At 40.8% G+C, this 19,693-nt stretch overlaps 1 protein-coding gene across 4 annotated transcripts in view; it reads right to left on the reverse strand.

Moving 5' to 3' along the window:
• Positions 1–19,693, reverse strand: part of RGPD4 (RANBP2 like and GRIP domain containing 4) — a 55,230-nt gene that overhangs the window by 18,329 nt on the left and 17,208 nt on the right. For 3 of the 4 annotated variants that reach the window (XM_059943062.1, XM_059943063.1, XM_059943061.1), the window contains exons 8-20: positions 19,106–19,193; positions 16,766–16,975; positions 15,566–15,747; positions 15,304–15,479; positions 15,022–15,145; positions 14,165–14,326; positions 13,759–13,896; positions 13,536–13,682; positions 12,487–12,666; positions 12,316–12,399; positions 9,520–9,655; positions 6,155–6,249; positions 157–5,299 (exon numbers count right to left, since the gene is read on the reverse strand). In XM_059943062.1, coding sequence (XP_059799045.1) covers positions 157–5,299; positions 6,155–6,249; positions 9,520–9,655; positions 12,316–12,399; positions 12,487–12,666; positions 13,536–13,682; positions 13,759–13,896; positions 14,165–14,326; positions 15,022–15,145; positions 15,304–15,479; positions 15,566–15,747; positions 16,766–16,975; positions 19,106–19,193 — 6,865 coding nt within the window. Of the gene's footprint in view, positions 1–156; positions 5,300–6,154; positions 6,250–9,519; positions 9,656–12,315; positions 12,400–12,486; positions 12,667–13,535; positions 13,683–13,758; positions 13,897–14,164; positions 14,327–15,021; positions 15,146–15,303; positions 15,480–15,565; positions 15,748–16,765; positions 16,976–19,105; positions 19,194–19,693 lie in introns of those variants that run through there. The other variant, XM_059943064.1, reaches the window with a different exon arrangement.

Raw genomic sequence — 19,693 nt, forward strand, 5'->3', positions numbered from 1 at the left:
GGAGAGAGGGAGAGAGGGAGAGAGGGAGGGAGGGAGGGAGGGCGAGAGAGAAAGAAAGAAAGAAAAAGGAAGGAAGGAAGGAAGGAAAGGAGGGAGGGAGGGAGGAAGGAAGGCAAGAAAGACAAATTCTGCTTAATCTAAAGGCTAAGTGCTTACCCTTTTCTGGTGTTTTAAACGTGTGACTGGTTGAGGACTGCTCCTTTGGAAAAGCAGGAGAGGAGTTTTTGACTTTGCTGTCGGAAGACGGTGTGAGATCAGAGCTCTGCGACTCTTGGTGACCACCAAGCTCCGCTCTTTTTTCAGATCCACTCTGGGCTGCTGAACTGGCCTCACTACTGTTATTTTTCAAAGGTGCATTAAAACTAAATCCAAACAAAGACCCAGTAGCTGAACTGTTGCCAAATGCAAATGGTTTTGACTTTTCACTGCTAAAAATGCTTTTAACAGACTCAGAACCAAATACAAACTTTGGAGGTGAAACCACTGCTTTTGTTGTCGTTTCAGGTGTGCCAGACACCCCGCCAACTTCTGAGGTTGCACCTGACGCGTCATCACCCTGTGCCGAATCCGTCCGTTCTCTGGTGGTTTCCTCTAGCACAGCTACGGCGACTTTGCCGCAGGGTGACTCTCTGGGAGTGGTCGAACGAGAAACATGAGGTGTTATCAAAAAATCTTTTTCTTGGGCTATTTTTGCTTCATCAAATATTTTCTTAAACGAGTCTGCAACATCCTGTAGTTTAAAACGGACAGCTAAATGCTCTACTTTTCTTTCTCCGTCTGCAAAATCACATGCGGTCCACACCCACACTCTTTCTGTCCCTTTCATATTTTGCAAAGTCATGTCTGGAGTTATTCTGTGGTTGGCACAAAGCTTTAATACCTGGTCCCTTCTCATCACTATGCGAACTTGCTTATTATCATAATTCTGTAAAATCTTTATGTCGCCAATGCCTCTTTCTTTCCACTGCCCAGCATCTTTATCATACCTATAGAGTTTGGCTCTGTGACTAAAAACAACTTGTTCATTTTCCTCACCACTGGACACCTCGACTAGATCAGGCAAAGGTACGACGGGTTCAAAGTGCTGTCCATCTCTCTCCTCCTCCTGAGTGACATCAGAGTCTTCATCTGTGCCCACTGAGGCCCCACTCTGATTCAACTTGGCAGGAGACTTAGACGGACTCAAAGCAGATTTAAAACTGAAGTTAAACCCGGTGGTTGACTCACCGAAGCGGAAGAGATTTTTCCTCACGGGGCTGCTGGCCAGCGGGGAGGCGTGCACTGAGCTGCTACTCACACTGTCGTCCAGAGCATCTTCCCTTAGGTCGTAGCTGTCCCACTCTAGGGTGGGCCCGGTGGTCTCAGGATTTGGCATGCCGCTCGCGTCTGCAGCACTGGCAGCTCCAGCTCCTGAACTCTTACTCTCTTCGTCAGTGACTTTTGTTTGATCATTCGTCAAAAACGTCTTGAAATCTTTTAGTCCGCTCTTCATCTCTTCCGCCCTCTGGATTAACTTGGCAGCTCTGCCAGTATCCACAAGCTTATGGGGAGTCTGCAGTGGAATATCTAACAGAAGTCGCTGGCATTCCTCAAATTTCTGTTTGAATTCTTCAGCCAGCTCGGGTGTTTTGAATTTTGCTGCCAGCTGCTCTAGTTTGGCATCGCCATCAGAAAAATCACTAGCCAACCACATCCAGGCCCTGTCCGACCCAGAGAGGGGCTTCAGGTGCATGGTGGTGGTGATCCAGTGGTTGGCACACACCTTCAGCACCTGCTCTCTCCGCATCAGCATTCTCAGTTTGCCATTAACTTCATTTTTGAGAATTTTTAAGTTCCCCAAACCCCTTTCTTTCCACTGACTTATCTCAGCATCAAACCTAAACAATTTTACCCGCTGTGAGTAAAGAACTTTCTCATCTTCTTCTCCTGTGACAAGCTCCACTTTCTCAGGCATCTGGACGACTGGTTCAAAATGGATATCGTCACTGTCCTCAGTCTTATCGGCGTCATCATCTTTCTCAAGGTCAGCACAAGGGTCTGCTTTATCAGCCATTTTACTACTTTGTGATGAGAATAACTTCTCTCCAGCACCCGAAAAGCCCTTGAAATTGGGGTCTTTTTTGCCAAACTGAAACCCTTCTCCTGAATTTGATTTTGCAAGATCTGCAAATGTACAAGTGCTGCCAGTTTGACCAAGAACCACAGCACTCCCGTCTTTCTGACCACCAGCATCCTGAGCCTGACAACCAGCGTCATTTCCAAAGGGCTTTTCACTCTTCCTCCCCTGACTTCCCGGCTCCTGAATGCCAAATTTAAACCCGTCAGCAGACACAGGGACAGAAAAACTAAATCCTTCTTTTGTTGACTTAGAGTCTGTATTAGAAGAACTCTGAAATGTAAATGAAGGTGCATTTTCTTGATCCACACGCCCAAATTTAAATCCCTGTTCTGCATTGCCAAACTTAAAAGCTTTTTCTGAAAAGTTACTTTTAAATCCTGTTCCCACCTGACTTTCAGAAGAGTCATTTGCCTTAGTTGTTGAGCCCAAAGTGAAAGCTGAAGGTTCTTCTGCAACAGGTTTATGGGCTGGTTTAGAACCATCACAAGCCACACATTTTAAGGAAGAACTCTCATTTCGCACAAAGCAAACGCTGCAATCCCACTGTCCTTCCTTCTTGGTGAACATCCCTTCAAGTCCACTGTTTGGAGTCTTGCTTGTCTCTGAAGCGCCAAACGTGAAAGAGGCAGGTGCTGGGACAGCAGAAGCAGGTAAACTCTGTTTTCTTGGATTCTGACAAGCCACACATTTTGTAGAACTTCCTTCATTTCGTACCAAACAAATGCTGCAATCCCACTGTCCTTCCTTCTTGGTGAACATCCCTTCAAGTCCACTGTTTGGAGCCTTGCTTGTCTCTGAAGCGCCAAACTTGAAAGAGGCAGGTGCTGGGACAGCAGAAGCAGGTGAACTCTGTTTTCTTGGATTCTGACAAGCCACACATTTTGTAGAACTTCCTTCATTTCGTACCAAACAAACGCTGCAATCCCACTGTCCTTCCTTCTTGGTGAACATCCCTTCAAGTCCACTGTTTGGAGCCTTGCTTGTCTCTGAAGACGCAGGTGCTGCAGCAGCAGAAGCGGGTGGATTCCGACAAGCCACACACACGGCCGCACTTGCCTCATTTCGCACTAAGCACAAACTGCAATCCCACTGTCCTTCCTTCTTGGCGAAAACTCCTTCAAATCCACTCTTTGGAGCCTTGCTTGTCTCTGAAGACGCAGGTGCTGCAGCAGCAGAAGCGGGTGGATTCCGACAAGCCACACACACGGCCGCACTTGCCTCATTTCGCACTAAGCACAAACTGCAATCCCACTGTCCTTCCTTCTTGGCGAAAACTCCTTCAAATCCACTCTTTGGAGCCTTGCTTGTCTCTGAAGCACCAAACTTAAAAGAGGCAGGTGCTGGGACAGCAGAAGCAGGAAAACTCTGTTTTCTTGGATTCTGACAAGCCATACATTTTGCAGAACTTCCTTCATTTTGTACCAAGCAAACGCTGCAATCCCACTGTCCTTCCTTTATTGAAAAAACAGATCTGAAATCACTGCTGGCAGACTTAGGAAGATCTCCCTGGCCAAATTTAAAGGAAGGCTGCTGAACAAATGAAGATCCACCTTTGTTAGCAGACCTTGTATTCTGACATGCAATGCATCTAGATACAGTGGGTTCATTTCTTATTAAACAAATACTACAATCCCAGTGACCTTCTTTCTTTGGAGTCATCAATGCAAATCTATCTGGAGTATTTTCTGAGCCAGGTTTAGGAGTGGAAACAGTTTCAACTAATGGTGAGCCAAGGAGCTCTTTACTGCTTGGGTTTAGATTTTGGCAGGATACACACTTCTCAGCAGTTGCGGCGTTCTTTAATGAGCAGCTGTTACAATGCCACCAAGACCCTTCTTTCTTTGCAACCTGAAATTCAAAGTTCATGCTTCCAGCAGCAGATTTGCCAATATCCTTATTGTCAGGACCTGTGGGTTCTTTTACAGTTCTCGTAGCCTGACTGGAGGTTGTGGCTCTGTTTGCTCCTGAGGCTTTTAACATGCTCTGGGCCTCTTCAAACTTGCACTTAAAAAGTGCTGCCTCCTCAGGTGTCTTGAATCTAATAGCAAGCTGTTCTGGTTTGGGCGACTCGTCTGCATAGTCCAGAGCGTACCACACAAAGGACCTGTCTGAGCCGGCGTTGGGCGCCAGGGCCATGTCTGGGCTGATGTAGTGATTTGCACAGATTTTCAACACTTGCTCGCGTCTCATCAGTAGGCGGATTTTACCGGAGGTTTTGTGCCTTAGTATCTTTACGTTGCCAATTCCACGCTCCTTCCATTCTCTTGATCCCGCATCAAAACGATACAACTTGGCACGATTGCAGAAGGACTCTTCCTCATCCTCCTCACCAGTTCTCACTTCAATCTTATCGGGAAGAGGCACCACTGGCTCAAAGTGAGGGCCGTCGTCGTCCTCATCCCCATGCGCACTACCCCCATCAGTGTCAAGACTCTTGTTGGCCGGCTCTGCGGCAGGCGTTCCAAACACTGATTTCCCTAGACCGTGGAAAGTAAACATATCATCACTGCGTCGAAAACCAGAATTCTTTTGCTGATTTGGGCCCATGTTTTCAGTAAATGAAATTCCAGACACATTTTTGCTTCCAAAATTGAATGTATTTCGAGGTCCAATGGTCTGAGCAGCTTTTGGTCCACTGTAGCTATCTCCTTGCAAAGGTCTGTCTGAAGTCAGGAGACCTAAAAGGCTTTCACTATTAGTGTAAGTCGTAGAAGGGGGCTGTGCCACAACCTGTGGTGAGGAAAACGTGAAGTCGCCATCATTTGATTTGAAATTTGAATTAAATTTAAAAGCAGTTGGCTGTGATGTACGCACAGGTGCTGCCAAGGATGGCCCCATGCCTTCACCTGGCACGGGCTGGACAAAATTGGGTTTTCCAAATTCCATAACCTTAGATTCTGCAGATCTTGAAGCGTGAGCTGCAACTGGAGGTTTTGTAAAATAACCTGGTTCTGGCAAAGGTGGATTTGTGCTTGTCTGTTGAACATTGTAATTAAAGTAATCATCACCCCTAGGTGATAGAATTCCTGTTGCAGGAGACTCAAAACGCAATGGGGGACCATACATCTCTTGAGAGAACATACAAGCAGACGAACTCTGCACTGGTGGTGTGTGCATCTGCTGTGGGTAGGTGTAGACAGGCTGCTGAGGTGGAAGCCTATTCATGCCATAAACTGGTCCCTAGAAAAAAAAAAATAAAGCGCACATTTTTGTAGGTTGTCTATAAAACTACAGCTTAACTAGATACCACCCAATTCTCATAAACCTCAAGCCTGAGTACAGGGTAAATACATCACTAGGGCATACAGTGCATCCGTAAGAGAAGACACTTCTACATTACTACAAAGATACTTACAGGTCTAGTCCTGCTTGGCATATAATGAAAATTGCCTTAACTAATGACAGCACCTTAGAGACCTAATTCTCCTACAACAGATCCATAGAATAAGTACCTTCCTCACTCCTGAACAAGGTGTCCAATGATGTTAACAATGATGATGATGACAATGAAGACTAACATTTGTTAACGTGCCAACTGGGCACAGTTCTAAGCACTGTACATATATTATCTCATTTCAATATCCTCGAACACCCTATGAATTAAGGCATTATTATCCTCATTTTACATATGAGGCAACTAATGCATAGAGAAGTTAAGAACTGAAGAGCCAGGGTCTTTGCCTGGCTCTGCTGGATGCCGGTCTCCGTGGACACTTGGTCACAGCGCCCCAGGCCTGCAAGTTACACACAGCGCTCCAGTGAGGACAGCACCGTCCTGCTTCTGTCACGACCGAATGACGAAGGACCCACCACCACCCCAATTTAAAAATATTCTACATGTTCACACTTATTGTAACACAGAAATTAACTAACTGAGAAACATACTTCTATATCTGGAGAGAAATTTAAAATATCTGTTATCTGGTGGGACATTTAAGTTTTAATGCTGAACTACTACTTCTTGAATTTCTCTGTAGGAAGCCTGGACAATTAAAAAGGAGATACTTATAAATGTATAAATTATTCCTTTGTTACCTTTGTGGGAGTAACATTAGCTGCTGGTCTGAGTAGATACTGGGAATTATATGCTGGTGACTGACTATAATACATTGAATGGCCAGTAGTTGCAACTAAAAAAAAAAAAAAAAAAAGAAAAGAAAAAAAAAGAAAGAAAACACTGTTAAAAAAAGTCTATGCTGCAGTTAGGACTATCTAGGCAAGAACTATAAATACAAAAGCAGTAGAAATCAAAGAGATTTAACTACATATTTTTTTTTTTAATTTCTAAACATCAAAACACATCATCATAAAGATTATCAAATGACAAACTAGGAGTAACTGCTAGGAGTGACACAGGAGGAGCGAGAGCAGCAGCAGGGTGGTCAACAAGAGCAGTCCCCACAAGGAGCCAAGAGGAGCGGCAGGGCCGCTCCCTGAGGAAGAGGGGCACGACGCAAAGGCACAGTCGTGCCGTGCCAGAAACACGGGGGGTACACTAGCCACAGGAAGGACTTAAGGAACCAAAACGCACGTGAGGGTCCCAGGGCCACATTTTTGAAGTGAGCCTTGAAAATGTGCAGAATGACAAGGCTGCACTTTTTAAACTCAAGCTGAGAACGTTCAGGTCAAAAATCACCTAACAAATTCATGCAAAGGATCTCACAAGTAACACAAAATGTGTTCCCTGGCTTAATAAAAAGGGCATAGCATGACTGACACTCATGCTGGTGTCCAAACTATCTGCTCCATCTGTTTTGTGTGTGTGTTATCAGGAAACCAGCAACTAGAAGACACTCATGCTGATGGTGAAAACAACCAACAATCATTTGCTTGATCTGTTTTAAGAAAGTTTTACCAGAAAACAAAACAACTTAAAGATCATTTATACCTTTACACAGAAGAGGAAGCAGAAATTGTGACCCAAGAGGTACTGGGCAGCTGATTGTGGAAAGCCCTGAAAAAGACCCAGTAAAGGCGAGCCAGGCTGTCTGTCCTCTCTGCAGTTACCAGAGAAACAGAGCCACTGCAGAGGCCCAAGCCTGAGCGTGGAAAACTAATGGGCTGCCTGATGATGGCTACCATGACATATTCTGGGGAGAAAACAGGCAAAGAACACAGAACAAGATGATGGATATAAGCCAAGAATCATAAAGTCTGAAACTTAACTGGTGACTTGTGAAAACAAGTAGTAAAAACATCCTATAGAAAAAAAGCACCCAATGAACAGATTAACTCATGAAATATAAAGGATTATAAAGTGCTGAGCATGCCTAGTACTAAAAAAACAAAAACTTAAAAGCTGGTATTATTTTTGTTTTTAAAAATAGGCAAGGTTTTTATAAACTGGTAATAGCAAACAGTTGGCAAGAGTGCAAAGAGATAGGCACTACCAGATACTGGTGGTAAGAGTGTAAAACCGGCACAGCTTCTCAGGAAAGCAATTTCCCAACACAAGAAATTTTACAAAACCCTAAAATCCTAGGACTGTGTTCACAGCATTATTTACAATAGCAACAACTGGAAATTTAAAAATAAGGGAATAAAATCTGCAGAGCTTCCACATGATGGATACCTTGTATTCATTAACAGTACTGTCAAAAAAAAACGTTGAGTAGAAAACTGCTCAGAACTTAAATATTTAAAAACAGGCTACTCGTCTCCATACAACGTGATAAAGTTCTCTAATATCCAAAGAAAGAGGACCAGAAAGAAATGCTCCAAAATGTTAGCAGAACTCAGTGTGATATGGTTAGTGTTTAGTTTTCTTTACACTGGTCAGTACTTCTGATTATTTCTTTATTATAAGCTTATTGTTTTTTAATCATCTTCTTTTAAAAAGACAAGGACCATCTTGGCACATCTGCACTTTCATTAAGAAAAACAGTCTGTGAACACAGGAATGGGAATCAGGAGACCTGAGCTCTCCTCTCAGGGCCACAAAGCTGCCTGTGACTTTGTCAAGTAGCCACTTGGGGTCTCCATTTTTCTCACTTGTAAAATGAGGATGTGCTGCTTCTACCCATTTCATAGAGTAACTGCAAGAATAAAATGAGACAATGTGAATGTTATGCTTATATATGTGTTTAACAACCAGAAGACCTGTTATGCCTGTACGAAGAAGAAGAAAACAGAACTTGTGACCCACAGGTGCCAAATGATGACTCCACACAGCACTCGGAGAGTCCAGGAGAAAGCCAGCCAGCTTGCCTATCTTCTTCTGTAGTCAAGGCTCTACGCAGTGCACAGGGTTTAGGTAAACAATATTTAAACCCTGACTTCTCATATATTTATCTATGACTTACATACGACATTCAGTGAGTCTGACTACACAAAGATTTTTCTATTACTTTGCGTGCACTTGAAGGACACTGTTACAAAAGGACCGTGAGTCTGCCTTAAGTATGGCCCTATGGACCATCACACAAATGTATGAAACTAGGCCACACCATTCTGAATCTGTTTTTGAATTTAAACCAATTAATCTAATTACCAACATTTCAGGAATCTGTCTCATGTGAAAGAAATCTATTTTCCCCATCACTCTGGCTGCCTGGGGACAAGTGGCTTTAAAGTTATAGCACCAGAGTTTGAACCCCGGCTCTACCAATGACTATCTGTACAATAATGGGTAAGTTATCTAACCCTTCCAAACCCATTTCCTCATCTAAAAAATGTGCATTCATAATGGTACCCACCACTCTGGGTCACTGTCATCAAATAAAATTACATACACAAGCACCTTGGCACACAGACAACCACAGGAGACACAGTCCGTACCCTTTGGTTCATTAGGTGTTTAATGCGTATTCTAAGTAAATGCCTAACGCACACCACCCACACACAAATGCTCACAATAATCATGTGATGCAAAGTATTAGTTCCAGGTTTCAAACAAACTGGCTCAGAGAGTTAAGAGAGCACAACCTAAAAATCCAGTATGCTCTAGCTCCACACTCTTTCCTTCTATATATGACCACAGTATTTCAAAATAAAAGGTTTCCCATGACTGTCATACCTCTCAGTATGTCATCAAAATAATTCCCAAGACGTTTAAGTTCTTAATTAGGCATCTCTTAATGAATAACGCTGTCAGTTAACATTTTTTCAATCATAAGGCATAGTTCCAACTCAGTCTCAGCTCCTCTGAGATGTGCATTAAAAGGTTCTTTAAGCCTTTAGCCTTTATATAACCAGGATCAGATAAAGCTTGTTTTGTTTCTGCTTAGAGTTATAGAAATCTTGGTAATACCAAATACAGCTTAAGTAACATATAGGCAGACATAGACAGACATGTATATAGATAAATGTATACAGACAAGGTGATTTCACAAGTTACCTATTCAAAGGAGGAGAAAGTACAGACTTCACTAATACCTGGGAGTATCCAGTTGCCAACTCACCTGTTAGTGGGGCCCCATGAAAATTCTGTGACCCCTGATATCCATCAGGCACTGAATCTGGTCCATAATTCTCTGTAGGCCAACGATGAGGGGACCCTGAGTTACTGCTATTTAGTTTCAACTCCTGCATTTCTTTCTGTTGCAAGAGAAAACAATTTTAAGCAATTATATCACGGCAGATACAGTGCTAGAGCAAACTTAATACTTGATGATGCCTTTAAGAGATTCTATACTCCAGTAGGATCTGAGTACCAGGTGCTGATTTAAAACATGATCCTTAATTTGTCAAAGCTTGTTATTTGCTCCCATTCTTTCACTCCTTAGTACCATTACCTAATTCATTCATTCTAGAGTCAGCTCTAACCTAAATGCCCTCATCTCCCTTTCCATTCTTCATTGGCTTAAATTAATCTTTCTAAAGTTCAGCTCTAGCCAAGACACTTACCTGCTCAAGAAAACAAGTATCTACGAAGTGGACTTCTTTCTCTGACGCTGCCGGTGCTCAGCGGCATCGCCCCAAACGCCCTTCCAGCGCCTCACTGCACCTGCTCTGCTCTTCAGTCCACCTGGACTGCTCTACACCCCACATTCCCTCCCAGACTAGCTTCCCCCTCAGCCGCATACGCGGTGCCAAACACTGCCAACCTCTCAAGGTAAAGCTCCAATGCTCTACTGGGAAAGGGAAAACCGCTAACATTTGCTCGGAATATATTACCTATAGTATACTGTATATATTACGTATACACGTTGTATACAGTGATATATTCCAGACAATTCACTTACGCTCTTAGCTCTTAACTCTTACTAAGTTCCAAACCGGCAGACATAATGCCTTCCAATGACAGCCAGTGGTCAGCAATCAGATCCATCACTTTGTAGACAACCAAATGACAACGCCCTCCCCAACCCCAGAACCTACAAAGCAGGCACTTTTCAGGAATAGTAAAATTAACAAGTGAGGTCAGAGACAAATCCAGAATGTCTGCTCTCTTCTTCTAGAAGTGTTCTAGAGGGAATTCCCTGGCAGTCCAGTGGTTAAGACTCAGTGCCTTCACTGCCGTGGCCCCGGGGTTCAATCCCTGGTCGGAGAACTAAGATCCCACAAGCCACACAGTGCAGCCAAAAAAAAAAAAAGTGTTTTAGGCAAAGAAATTTCCTGAAAACCGTAACTCCTGAGGTGAAAAATATCCTGAATTTTCAAAATAAAATTTTCCCTGTTCATCCATCTACTGTGCCTAGTCCAGATGCTACATCCAAAAATAAGAAACTGATGGAATCAACTGGAAAATTTTACTGGTCACTACTGACTGGTATCTGGACCATAGATTTAAATATGCAATTAAAGCTATAAACATAATTTTAAACATTCAAAAACCTAGAACACATGATGAAAACCGGTTTCAACAATTCTCACTCACTTTACAGATGAGAAGCCAAACAGACAGAAAGATAAGGAACTCCCTGACCCGAGATCATTCATCAAAGGCAGTTAGTACCGGAACTCAGCTTTCTACGCACACGGACTAGTCCTCCACTACTAGTGCTGCCAAGACTACAATGTTGGGTGCCAGAAACCTACATGGTAAGTATGTAATATCATTAACAGGCCAGGATTATAGAAAATTAACAAACAAAATCTTTGTGCTGGGACTTCCCTGGTGGCACAGTGGTTAAGAATCCGCCTGCTGATGCGGGGGACATGAGTTCAATCCCTGGTCCGGGGAGATCCCACATGCCGTGGAGCAGCTAGGCCCAGGTGCCACAACTACTGAGCCTGTGCTCTAGAGCCCTTGAGCCACAATTATTCAAGCCCATGCGCCCTAGAGCCCACGCGCTGCAACTGCTGAGCCCATGAGCCGCAACTAGTGAAGCCCGTGCGTTCCGGGGCCTGCGTGCTGCAACTACTGAGACCGAGTGCTGCAACTACTGAAGCCGACACACCTAGAGCCCGTGCTCTGCAACAAAAGAAGCCACTGCAATGAGAAGCCCGCGCACCACAACGAAGAGTAGCCCCTGCTAGCCACAACTAGAGAAAGCCCACGCGCAGCAACGAAGACCCAACACAGCCAAAAGTAAGTTTAAAAATTAAAACAAAAAAACTGTGCAAATTCACAAGTGCAAAAAATACAAATAGTATTCAGTCTCACAAATTGCTGACAGCAGTGCAATAGTCATACACATACCAATACTTCCTTGCTGTAACTTTAGAAGTATGAATGATTTAGTTCTTGTCAATGAGCGTGAAACAACTTACCTGTACTTCCAATCTCAAAGAAGTAAAGCTCCTTTGAGTGTTATAGTTAAGGTCACTTCCATAAAGTTAAAATAAAATCATGTTCACATAACTATTTCTTTACATAATTAAGTCAAGTTCATATGAAATATTAAAAAGATAAAGAGACCTTTTGAAGTTTAGACCACTTGTGAAGTCCTAGCTATAAATTTAACATACACAACCACAGTCAGTCTGAGACAAACTCACAGACCAAGGTATGAGTAGTATATTTCACTAGTTCAATTCAATCACCTGGGAGCCTCCTCTATGCCAGAAACAAGGCTATGTTTTGGATATAGGAGTCTCTACCGTTGAAAGATTCATATCTAGTGGAGGACGCAGACACAAGTAATTTCAAAAATATGCTAAGTGTCAAGACGAAAGCACATAAAACACAGTATGATTCTACAGTCACGTGGCAAAGGAACATTTTTGAACAGTTTTAGAAATAAGTGAGAAAGTGGGCAAGGAAGGAATCTAGGAATATGAGAGGCACAGTTTAGAGAAATCAAGTGATTTACCTTAATGGCCTCTACTTGTTGGCAGATCATTTTCAATAAAGAATTTTGATCTTCTGCCCATGGAGGTGGTGTTTTGGGAGAATACTGAAAAAATAACAACAAAAAAGTACTTAAAACATTTAGAACAGAAACATATTCCACAGTGGAGTGACTCATTTCTTCCCCACTTACCTTGTAACTTTTATTTGGTGATAGAGAGTATTTGGTGGGAGACGGTGTAGAATGTTTTATTTCTGAATCTGCATTTCGCAAAGAACCATTTCTATAAAGAGGCCCTCCTTCACTGAAGTCATCGAGCTCCTGCATGACTAAATTAAGCATCTCTTTTACAGATTCCAGGGGCACGGGCAACTAAAAACAAAAGGCATGAATCAATGGTTTTAGCCTGCAAAATTACCAAAGTTAAGAACTCTCTCTAAAATAAACACAGATTTTTTTTTCTTACTAATTTACATTTTTCACTTTTGTGTAACAAGCATATTATACTTTATGTAACAACAAACATGAAACTGCTGTGTAATCAAAGGCTTCCAACCCTCAAGTCCATGCTGTTTCTATCCCTCCTGTTAGCCACAGTAATGGCAGAGCAATGTTAACTGGGGAAGCTTTTCCAAGTGAACAAAATAAGTTACTGACGTTTAACAACTGATTTTGAATATGAGGAGAAACACAGATGTTGGAATGCACCAAACATAAATCCTAATCCAAGGGCAGCAACACAACTAATCAACAAAACAGGTGGAAGGTTGAATGTAGTTGAGGTTAATACCATCACGACAGCCTCAAACTGCTGACAGCTGGGAAAAGGTAGTCACATCAGATGGTCATGATGAGAGAAACACTCTCAAGTAGTCAGCAACCACCTTTGATTTCAGTGACATGTTTAACTGCGAAGTCCATGCAGAACTAGTCCTTAGGTAGCAATATTTGTTGATTTCATTGCCGAGATAACAAAAATAAATGCGTGCCTTGGAAACCTTTTCTAATTCCCTAACAAGCATTTTTTTAAGAGTATAAACTTAAATGCCCAAGTTTAAAAAAAACACACACACCTCACCCCACCCCCAAACCTAAGGCAAAGCAATGCTAATTAAATATTTAAACACCCTCCCTTTTGCGCATTAAGGCATCACTAAGCATTTTTGAAATTACCAAAATATAAAACCAAGGCAAAAGTACGTATCAAAATAATAAGAAAGTACAAACAACCTGCAACTTACTTTCTTAACCACTGAGAGATCTGAATCACTGTCATCTAAAATCTTTATCAGGTAGTCTCTGGTCTTTCTCAGGTAATTTTTGCATTCTTCCTGTTCTTCAGAAGAAAGTGCATCATTTTCAATGTCTTCTGCTTTTCTGTGAAAAATCTATACACAGAGTGCTTTTATGAAACAATTATGTTTTAAAACAAAAACCATTTAATTCAAGTACCACATTACTTACCAGTGCAAGATTCCAATAAGAAACGACATTATTAATAGATTCAAAAGCAGCCACAGCATCGTCTATATTCCCATTAACTGCATCCAATATAGCACATGTTATGTGTGCTTCCTCTTCATATTCACCCATTTCAGATACCTAAACATATTGGATAATTTTTAGTCAAATCGCCTCTACCCAGAATATCAAACCCAAATGATTTCCCAAAGATTTTATACGATCTAGTGAGATTAGCATCTCAGTACTCTTTTCTGCCATACTGTATTTGTGACAGCTAGTGGACTTAGAAAACAAGACTTCCATGAAATAGCCAAGCAACAAATTTAAGTAGTTTTTACTTCCATTTCTTTGTTTATAAACTGGAAATCCACATTTCCAGTTAGTTCACAAAGGGATCCTCCATTACCTGAATGTCTGCACTATGAAAATGTTTAAACAGAGGGTCAATAGGTTCAGGGATACTGCTCTTCTTTCTGAGTATCTTCAACAATGGCAAAACCTTCTTCCAGTAATGAACACTTCTGCCTATGTATTCTCGTTGATCATAAAAAGAATTAAGACCACTGCCCTAAAAAAATACAAAGTTAGAAGACACAAACGATCAGATCCAAAAATTCATTTACAGATGGTCTGAACAACTGGTTAAAATTTCAAATCAAGGCAAAATAGAATCTCAAAAGTCATATGCTCACCTTTCCAAATACTGGAATAACTAACCACTTTAATACTGGTATACTTTAATACCAGTGATTATTCTAGAACCAACTTTTACACACTTTCAATGACACTAACTAATCAGGCAGCCCACTTTATTTTTCAGAAGTTGCTATTTTTAGATAGCCGAAATCTGCCACTCTTATAGATGCCGCAGTTTGGTCAAAGGGCTAAACTAATCTAATCTGCCACAGAACAGACCTCAACTACTTAGCAAGAGATCTATAATGCCCTTACCTACAGAACCTTGTGCCACCAAACACGTAAAAAAATCTTCAGGCTGGACAATATTTATCGTAAGGTAATTGTAAGTAATAATAACAATGGCTAATACTTAAGTAACATTTACTGTGCCAGGCACTGTTCTAAGCACTTATATATTAACTAGACTAACTACTTTGTGGCAAGATTAAGAAAATACATTTCACCTGACATAATATGAATAAGTTGCTACTGTTTTTAAAACTGAAAGGCTTTCAATGTAAAGTCTGTGATTTTAAAAAATGATGGTAATGTTCTTAAAAACTGCTTCCACTTCAGTGAACTCACCGTTTTCTGAAGGCACTTTGCCCAGTGCACAAGTAGAGCAGGCTGAAGGCCATGTTTTTCCTGGCCCCTTAGAGTGTTTATGTCATGCTGAACTAGAAGTCGCAATTTTGCTGAGGTTCCAGGTCTAAAAAAAGTTTTATTTAATAAAATTGATTTATAAACATGGAGTTCAACACTTACACGTATGTTAATCATCACATGATAATTAAAAATTAAAACTTCACATGAGAATTAAAGTCCCTAGGCAATAAGTCAAAGGAGTATTTTTATTTGACTACTTACATTGCTTTTCTGTGGATTAGATTACAAACTGCATCCCACCAAGATTTCTGTCTTTCTGTGCAAAGCTGTTTACACACAGGAAGTGGCAAGCACAGAGGCTGATAAAAGCTGTAGTGAGAATTACATTTCTCCTTTAATTGTAAGTGGCTGGTATATATTACTCCAAGTAGAAATACCTGTTTTATTTAAAGAAAAATCAATTTAAGTAGAAAAAAAATCAAACAATACTCATAATATTTAAGTTGTTAAAATCTCTGCTTACTTCAAGATCTAAAATACATATTGATTCAGGTGCATTTGTTTCAAGTCTTGAGGTTTCCTGGGGCAAATGATGAAAAAGCTGTTTTAGCCATTTTCGAATTGCAGGTAAGGCAGGCAATGAATTCCATTGTAAGCCAAGCCAGGTGAGGTGCTGAAGACTACCATTATGTGCTCGAATGGCACCTGAAATACAAAAAAAAAAAAAATTGGCTTGAGGTTTTGGAAATCTTTGTGTCCCATCAGCTTTGCCAACATAAACAACTGACTCATATTAAATGTACCTTAATTTTATAACTGCTTTTCTATATCAGAGCACAGGGGAAATCTATGATAAGCAAAGTCTTATGTTCTTATTAAAAGTATTCAAACTCCATCTAGGAACTTTAATAAAGACAGTTATGATGGAAAACGTTCTTTTGAAGTCCAGCTAAGAAGAAAAAAGAGCCTCACTAGAACTCAATAAAACAAAATCTACTGACAGAGGTAAAATAAAGAATAGCCACCCAGTAAGAAATCTTGAAACAATAGACTTTCCTTTCAGTAAAGAAATATTAAAACAATGGGATACCACTACATTAGTCCATTAGGATAATAAATACATCTTTTCCTCTACAAGAAATTCAATACTAAAAAAGTTATGGCCAAAAACAAAAAAAGTTATGGGCTTCGGAAAGCATAAAGAGGTACAAGTTTTCTTGTAATATGGCAATTTGCAAGAGACTTAAACATGTTCATCAACTTTATCCCAGTAATTCTGTTTTTAGGAATCTCTACGGAAAAAATTGAAATGGAGGCACTTTAAAGTTTTCATCAGTATTTTAATATAAGTGAAAAAACTGGAAACATCTTCGATACCCAACAATAAAAAGTGGCAAACAAATTATGCCTACTTCACTAAAAAGATCATACTGCCACTAAAAGTGATATTTAGAGAGACAGGATGAGAAAGAATTCATGAGACTAATCATGTGTACAGTATAAACAACTATTTACAAGAAAAACATATGCCACCACTACGGCTACCCCAACCCCTCATACTACCCCAACCCTTCAAAAAACTTGCAAGGAATACAGGAAAATATTAAGTCATTATTTCTGGGTAATGAGATTATGGGCAATTTATTCCCCTTGTTGCTATTATTTGTCTCCTAGTATAAAAGGATTAAAATGCAAAATGTTTCCTTAGAAAGACACAACTTACCAACATCATATCGAGCCAAATCCTCAGGATCTGGTGCTTGTACATCAAGGTTTCCAATATCATCGCTACCAAGGAAAGATCTATCCTTAGGTGACTGACTAGAAAACAGAGCTTCATATAAAGCAGACTGCCCACTTTCATTGGCAAAGGATTCTACAACCTCTTTTAAAAAGTCTTGCTTGTCACGACTTAAGTTTAGCAGCATATGCCCTGAAAAACAAATTATTTCCATCATTTAAAAAATACAGATTGTTTTTATTCATCTCTCTCAATAGTTTCATTCACATACCCTAAGGGGAAATAACATGACTATCTCAGACCCAGCCCGCCAGCCCAACAACCACAGCTGGATCCAAAAGGGTGCTGATGCGAAAAATGAATAGACTACAGGTGTAACAGTATCTATATCTACATGCTAGAATAAAAGGAAAGAAAAAAATGTGTGCGAAAAATACCAAAAGGATTTCCATTTTAGATGGAAAAGTGTGGGATTCAAGTGGCCAGAGGAGAACAGGACCAAGCTCAAAATTTTCTGACCTGATAAACCTAACTTCTAAACCTGGCTGGTCAGAATCATCCTTTAAAAAGCTTAAAAAATTTCTTTTTTTATTTCCAGGCCCCACTCCCAGAGATTCTGATTCCACAGATTTGGGGTGAAGAATCTATTTTAAAAACACTCCTTGGATAAAGTTCTAGGTCACATTACAATATGGATGCACCTTGAAAACACTACGCTAAGTGAAAGAAGACAGTCACCCAAAGACCACACTTTGTATGATTCAATTTATATGAACTGTCCAGAACAGAGAGATATAAAGAGACAGAAAATTAGTGGTTGCCTAGGACGAGGGGGTCTGGAGGGAAATGGGGAGTGACTGCTAACGGGTACGAGGTTTCTTTATGAGGTGATGAAAATATCCTAAAATTGTGGTGATGACTGCACAACTCTGAACATACTAAAAAACCACTAAACTGTACACTTAAAATGGATGAATAATATCATATGTGAACTTTACACAATCAAGCTGTTTTTAAAAAAAAAACGTGGAGTAATTCTGCTGGTCAGTCAGGTTTGGTTACCACCAGACCATTATCTCTCTGAAAATTTGCAAAGACAAGCCCAGTAAGGCCCAGATCAAAGATAGTAAAACAAGTTCATTTTACAAACTGTGCAAACGTAGACGGGACACCTAAGAAAAAAACAGAAGGTCACTTCTTCAAGGACTCAAAGTCTGTCTCTCACAAAAAAGTAAGCTGTGGGACAGAGGGGCCTTGATCAACAGTCTACCCACAGACAACAGCTTATAGCTACTCTGATTTAAGACAACTTCTTAACTCTTAACAAAGTCCTTTCAACTTTATAAGAAAACTGCTTCTTATAGAAACATTTTCCAATGGAGTCTTCAGTTCACTGCCTACGTGAACACCTGCAAGTTTCTGCCTTAGCAAAGCCAGATGGTCTGTAACAGACCTTTAGGATCCATCCCAAATAGTCAAAACTGGGAATAAATCTAAAAATTCCAAGAGCCTAACAGAATGTGAATATATACCTTCTATCTCTGTTACTATGATGTCAGTTCCTTAAGAAGGAGATCCATAACTTTTTCATCTTTATATCCCCCATAGTAATGTCTTATAAGCAACTGATGAGTAACTTATTCTTAGTTCAGGAAGGGCTTTAAAATATTCTGGATGGAGGGACTTCCCTGGTGGCATAGCGGTTGAGAATCTGCCTGCCAACGCAAGGGACAAGGGTTTGATCCCAGGTCTGGGAAGATCCCACATGCCACGGAGCAACTAAGCCTGTGCACCACAACTACTAAGCCCTCACGCCACAACTACTGAAGCCCGCGTGCTCTAGGGCCCGCATGCCACAACTATTGAGACCGTGTGCTGCAACTCCTGAGGCCCACGCACCTAGAGCCTGTGCTCCGCGACGAGAGAAGCCACCGCAATGAGAAGCCCATGCACCACAACTAAGAGTAGCCCCCGCTCGCCACAACGAGAAAGCAAAAAATAAACATTAAAAAAAAAAATTTTTTTTTAAAAAGGAAAAAAAATATTCTGGATGGAAGCTCTAGCAGCTAGATTAAGGGCGGGGAGGCGGGGGGCCAGTAAGGAGTTTCTCTACCTGGGAGCAAACAATATTTGTTCCTTTTAAAGAATATACAATTTCTTATCATTCTTTCTATATCTCTCTCCCTAATCCAATATGGCAAAGAGAAACAAATGATTATGACAAATTATCTCCTGGACAGAGAGAAGATACTATCATAAGATGTGCTCAAACAGAAATTTTCTTTTCTTTTTAAAATAAAATCAGTTAAACATTACTATTACCTGATTGGCTCAGACGATCACAGGCCATCATTTCCAGTAGATTTTGTCCAGCTTCTCCTTTAATAAATTTAATCTTTGGTCTTGGAACCTGATCATTTTAGAATCAAAAATCTTAATTTAGTGATACTCACATTTCTAATAGTAAGATGTTCCTTTCTATTACACTGTACTTTTTCGATAAAGAATAAACAGTTAGCCAATGTTAAGCATAGCTGGAAATCTAACTGCAAAACACTCGGAACCAAGGAATTTAGGTAATCTATAAAAGATGCCTACAAAGAGCACTTCTGAGAAACTACTTTCTACTAAAAGCACATTCAAGTTACAGTTGGGCAAACGGGAGTACTTGGTTAGAGACCTTTTCTACCCTGCATAAACAGAATGAGAGCAGTGGAAGAGATGACAGCTCTCCATGACCTGGCACTGGTGGACCCATACTTGGAAATGCCACACTGTGGACAGCACATTTCCAGAGAATATCTGAGATACCACTGGGATAACTGGGACAACCAAGAGAATAAAAGGGCTCCAAGCCATATCCTATGAAGAAGAGCTGGAACAATTATGAATAAACAGAATGGTGAAAAA

This window comes from Balaenoptera ricei, chromosome 13 (genome assembly GCF_028023285.1).
Source record: "Balaenoptera ricei isolate mBalRic1 chromosome 13, mBalRic1.hap2, whole genome shotgun sequence".
In the NCBI taxonomy this organism is placed as follows: Eukaryota; Metazoa; Chordata; class Mammalia; order Artiodactyla; family Balaenopteridae; genus Balaenoptera; species Balaenoptera ricei.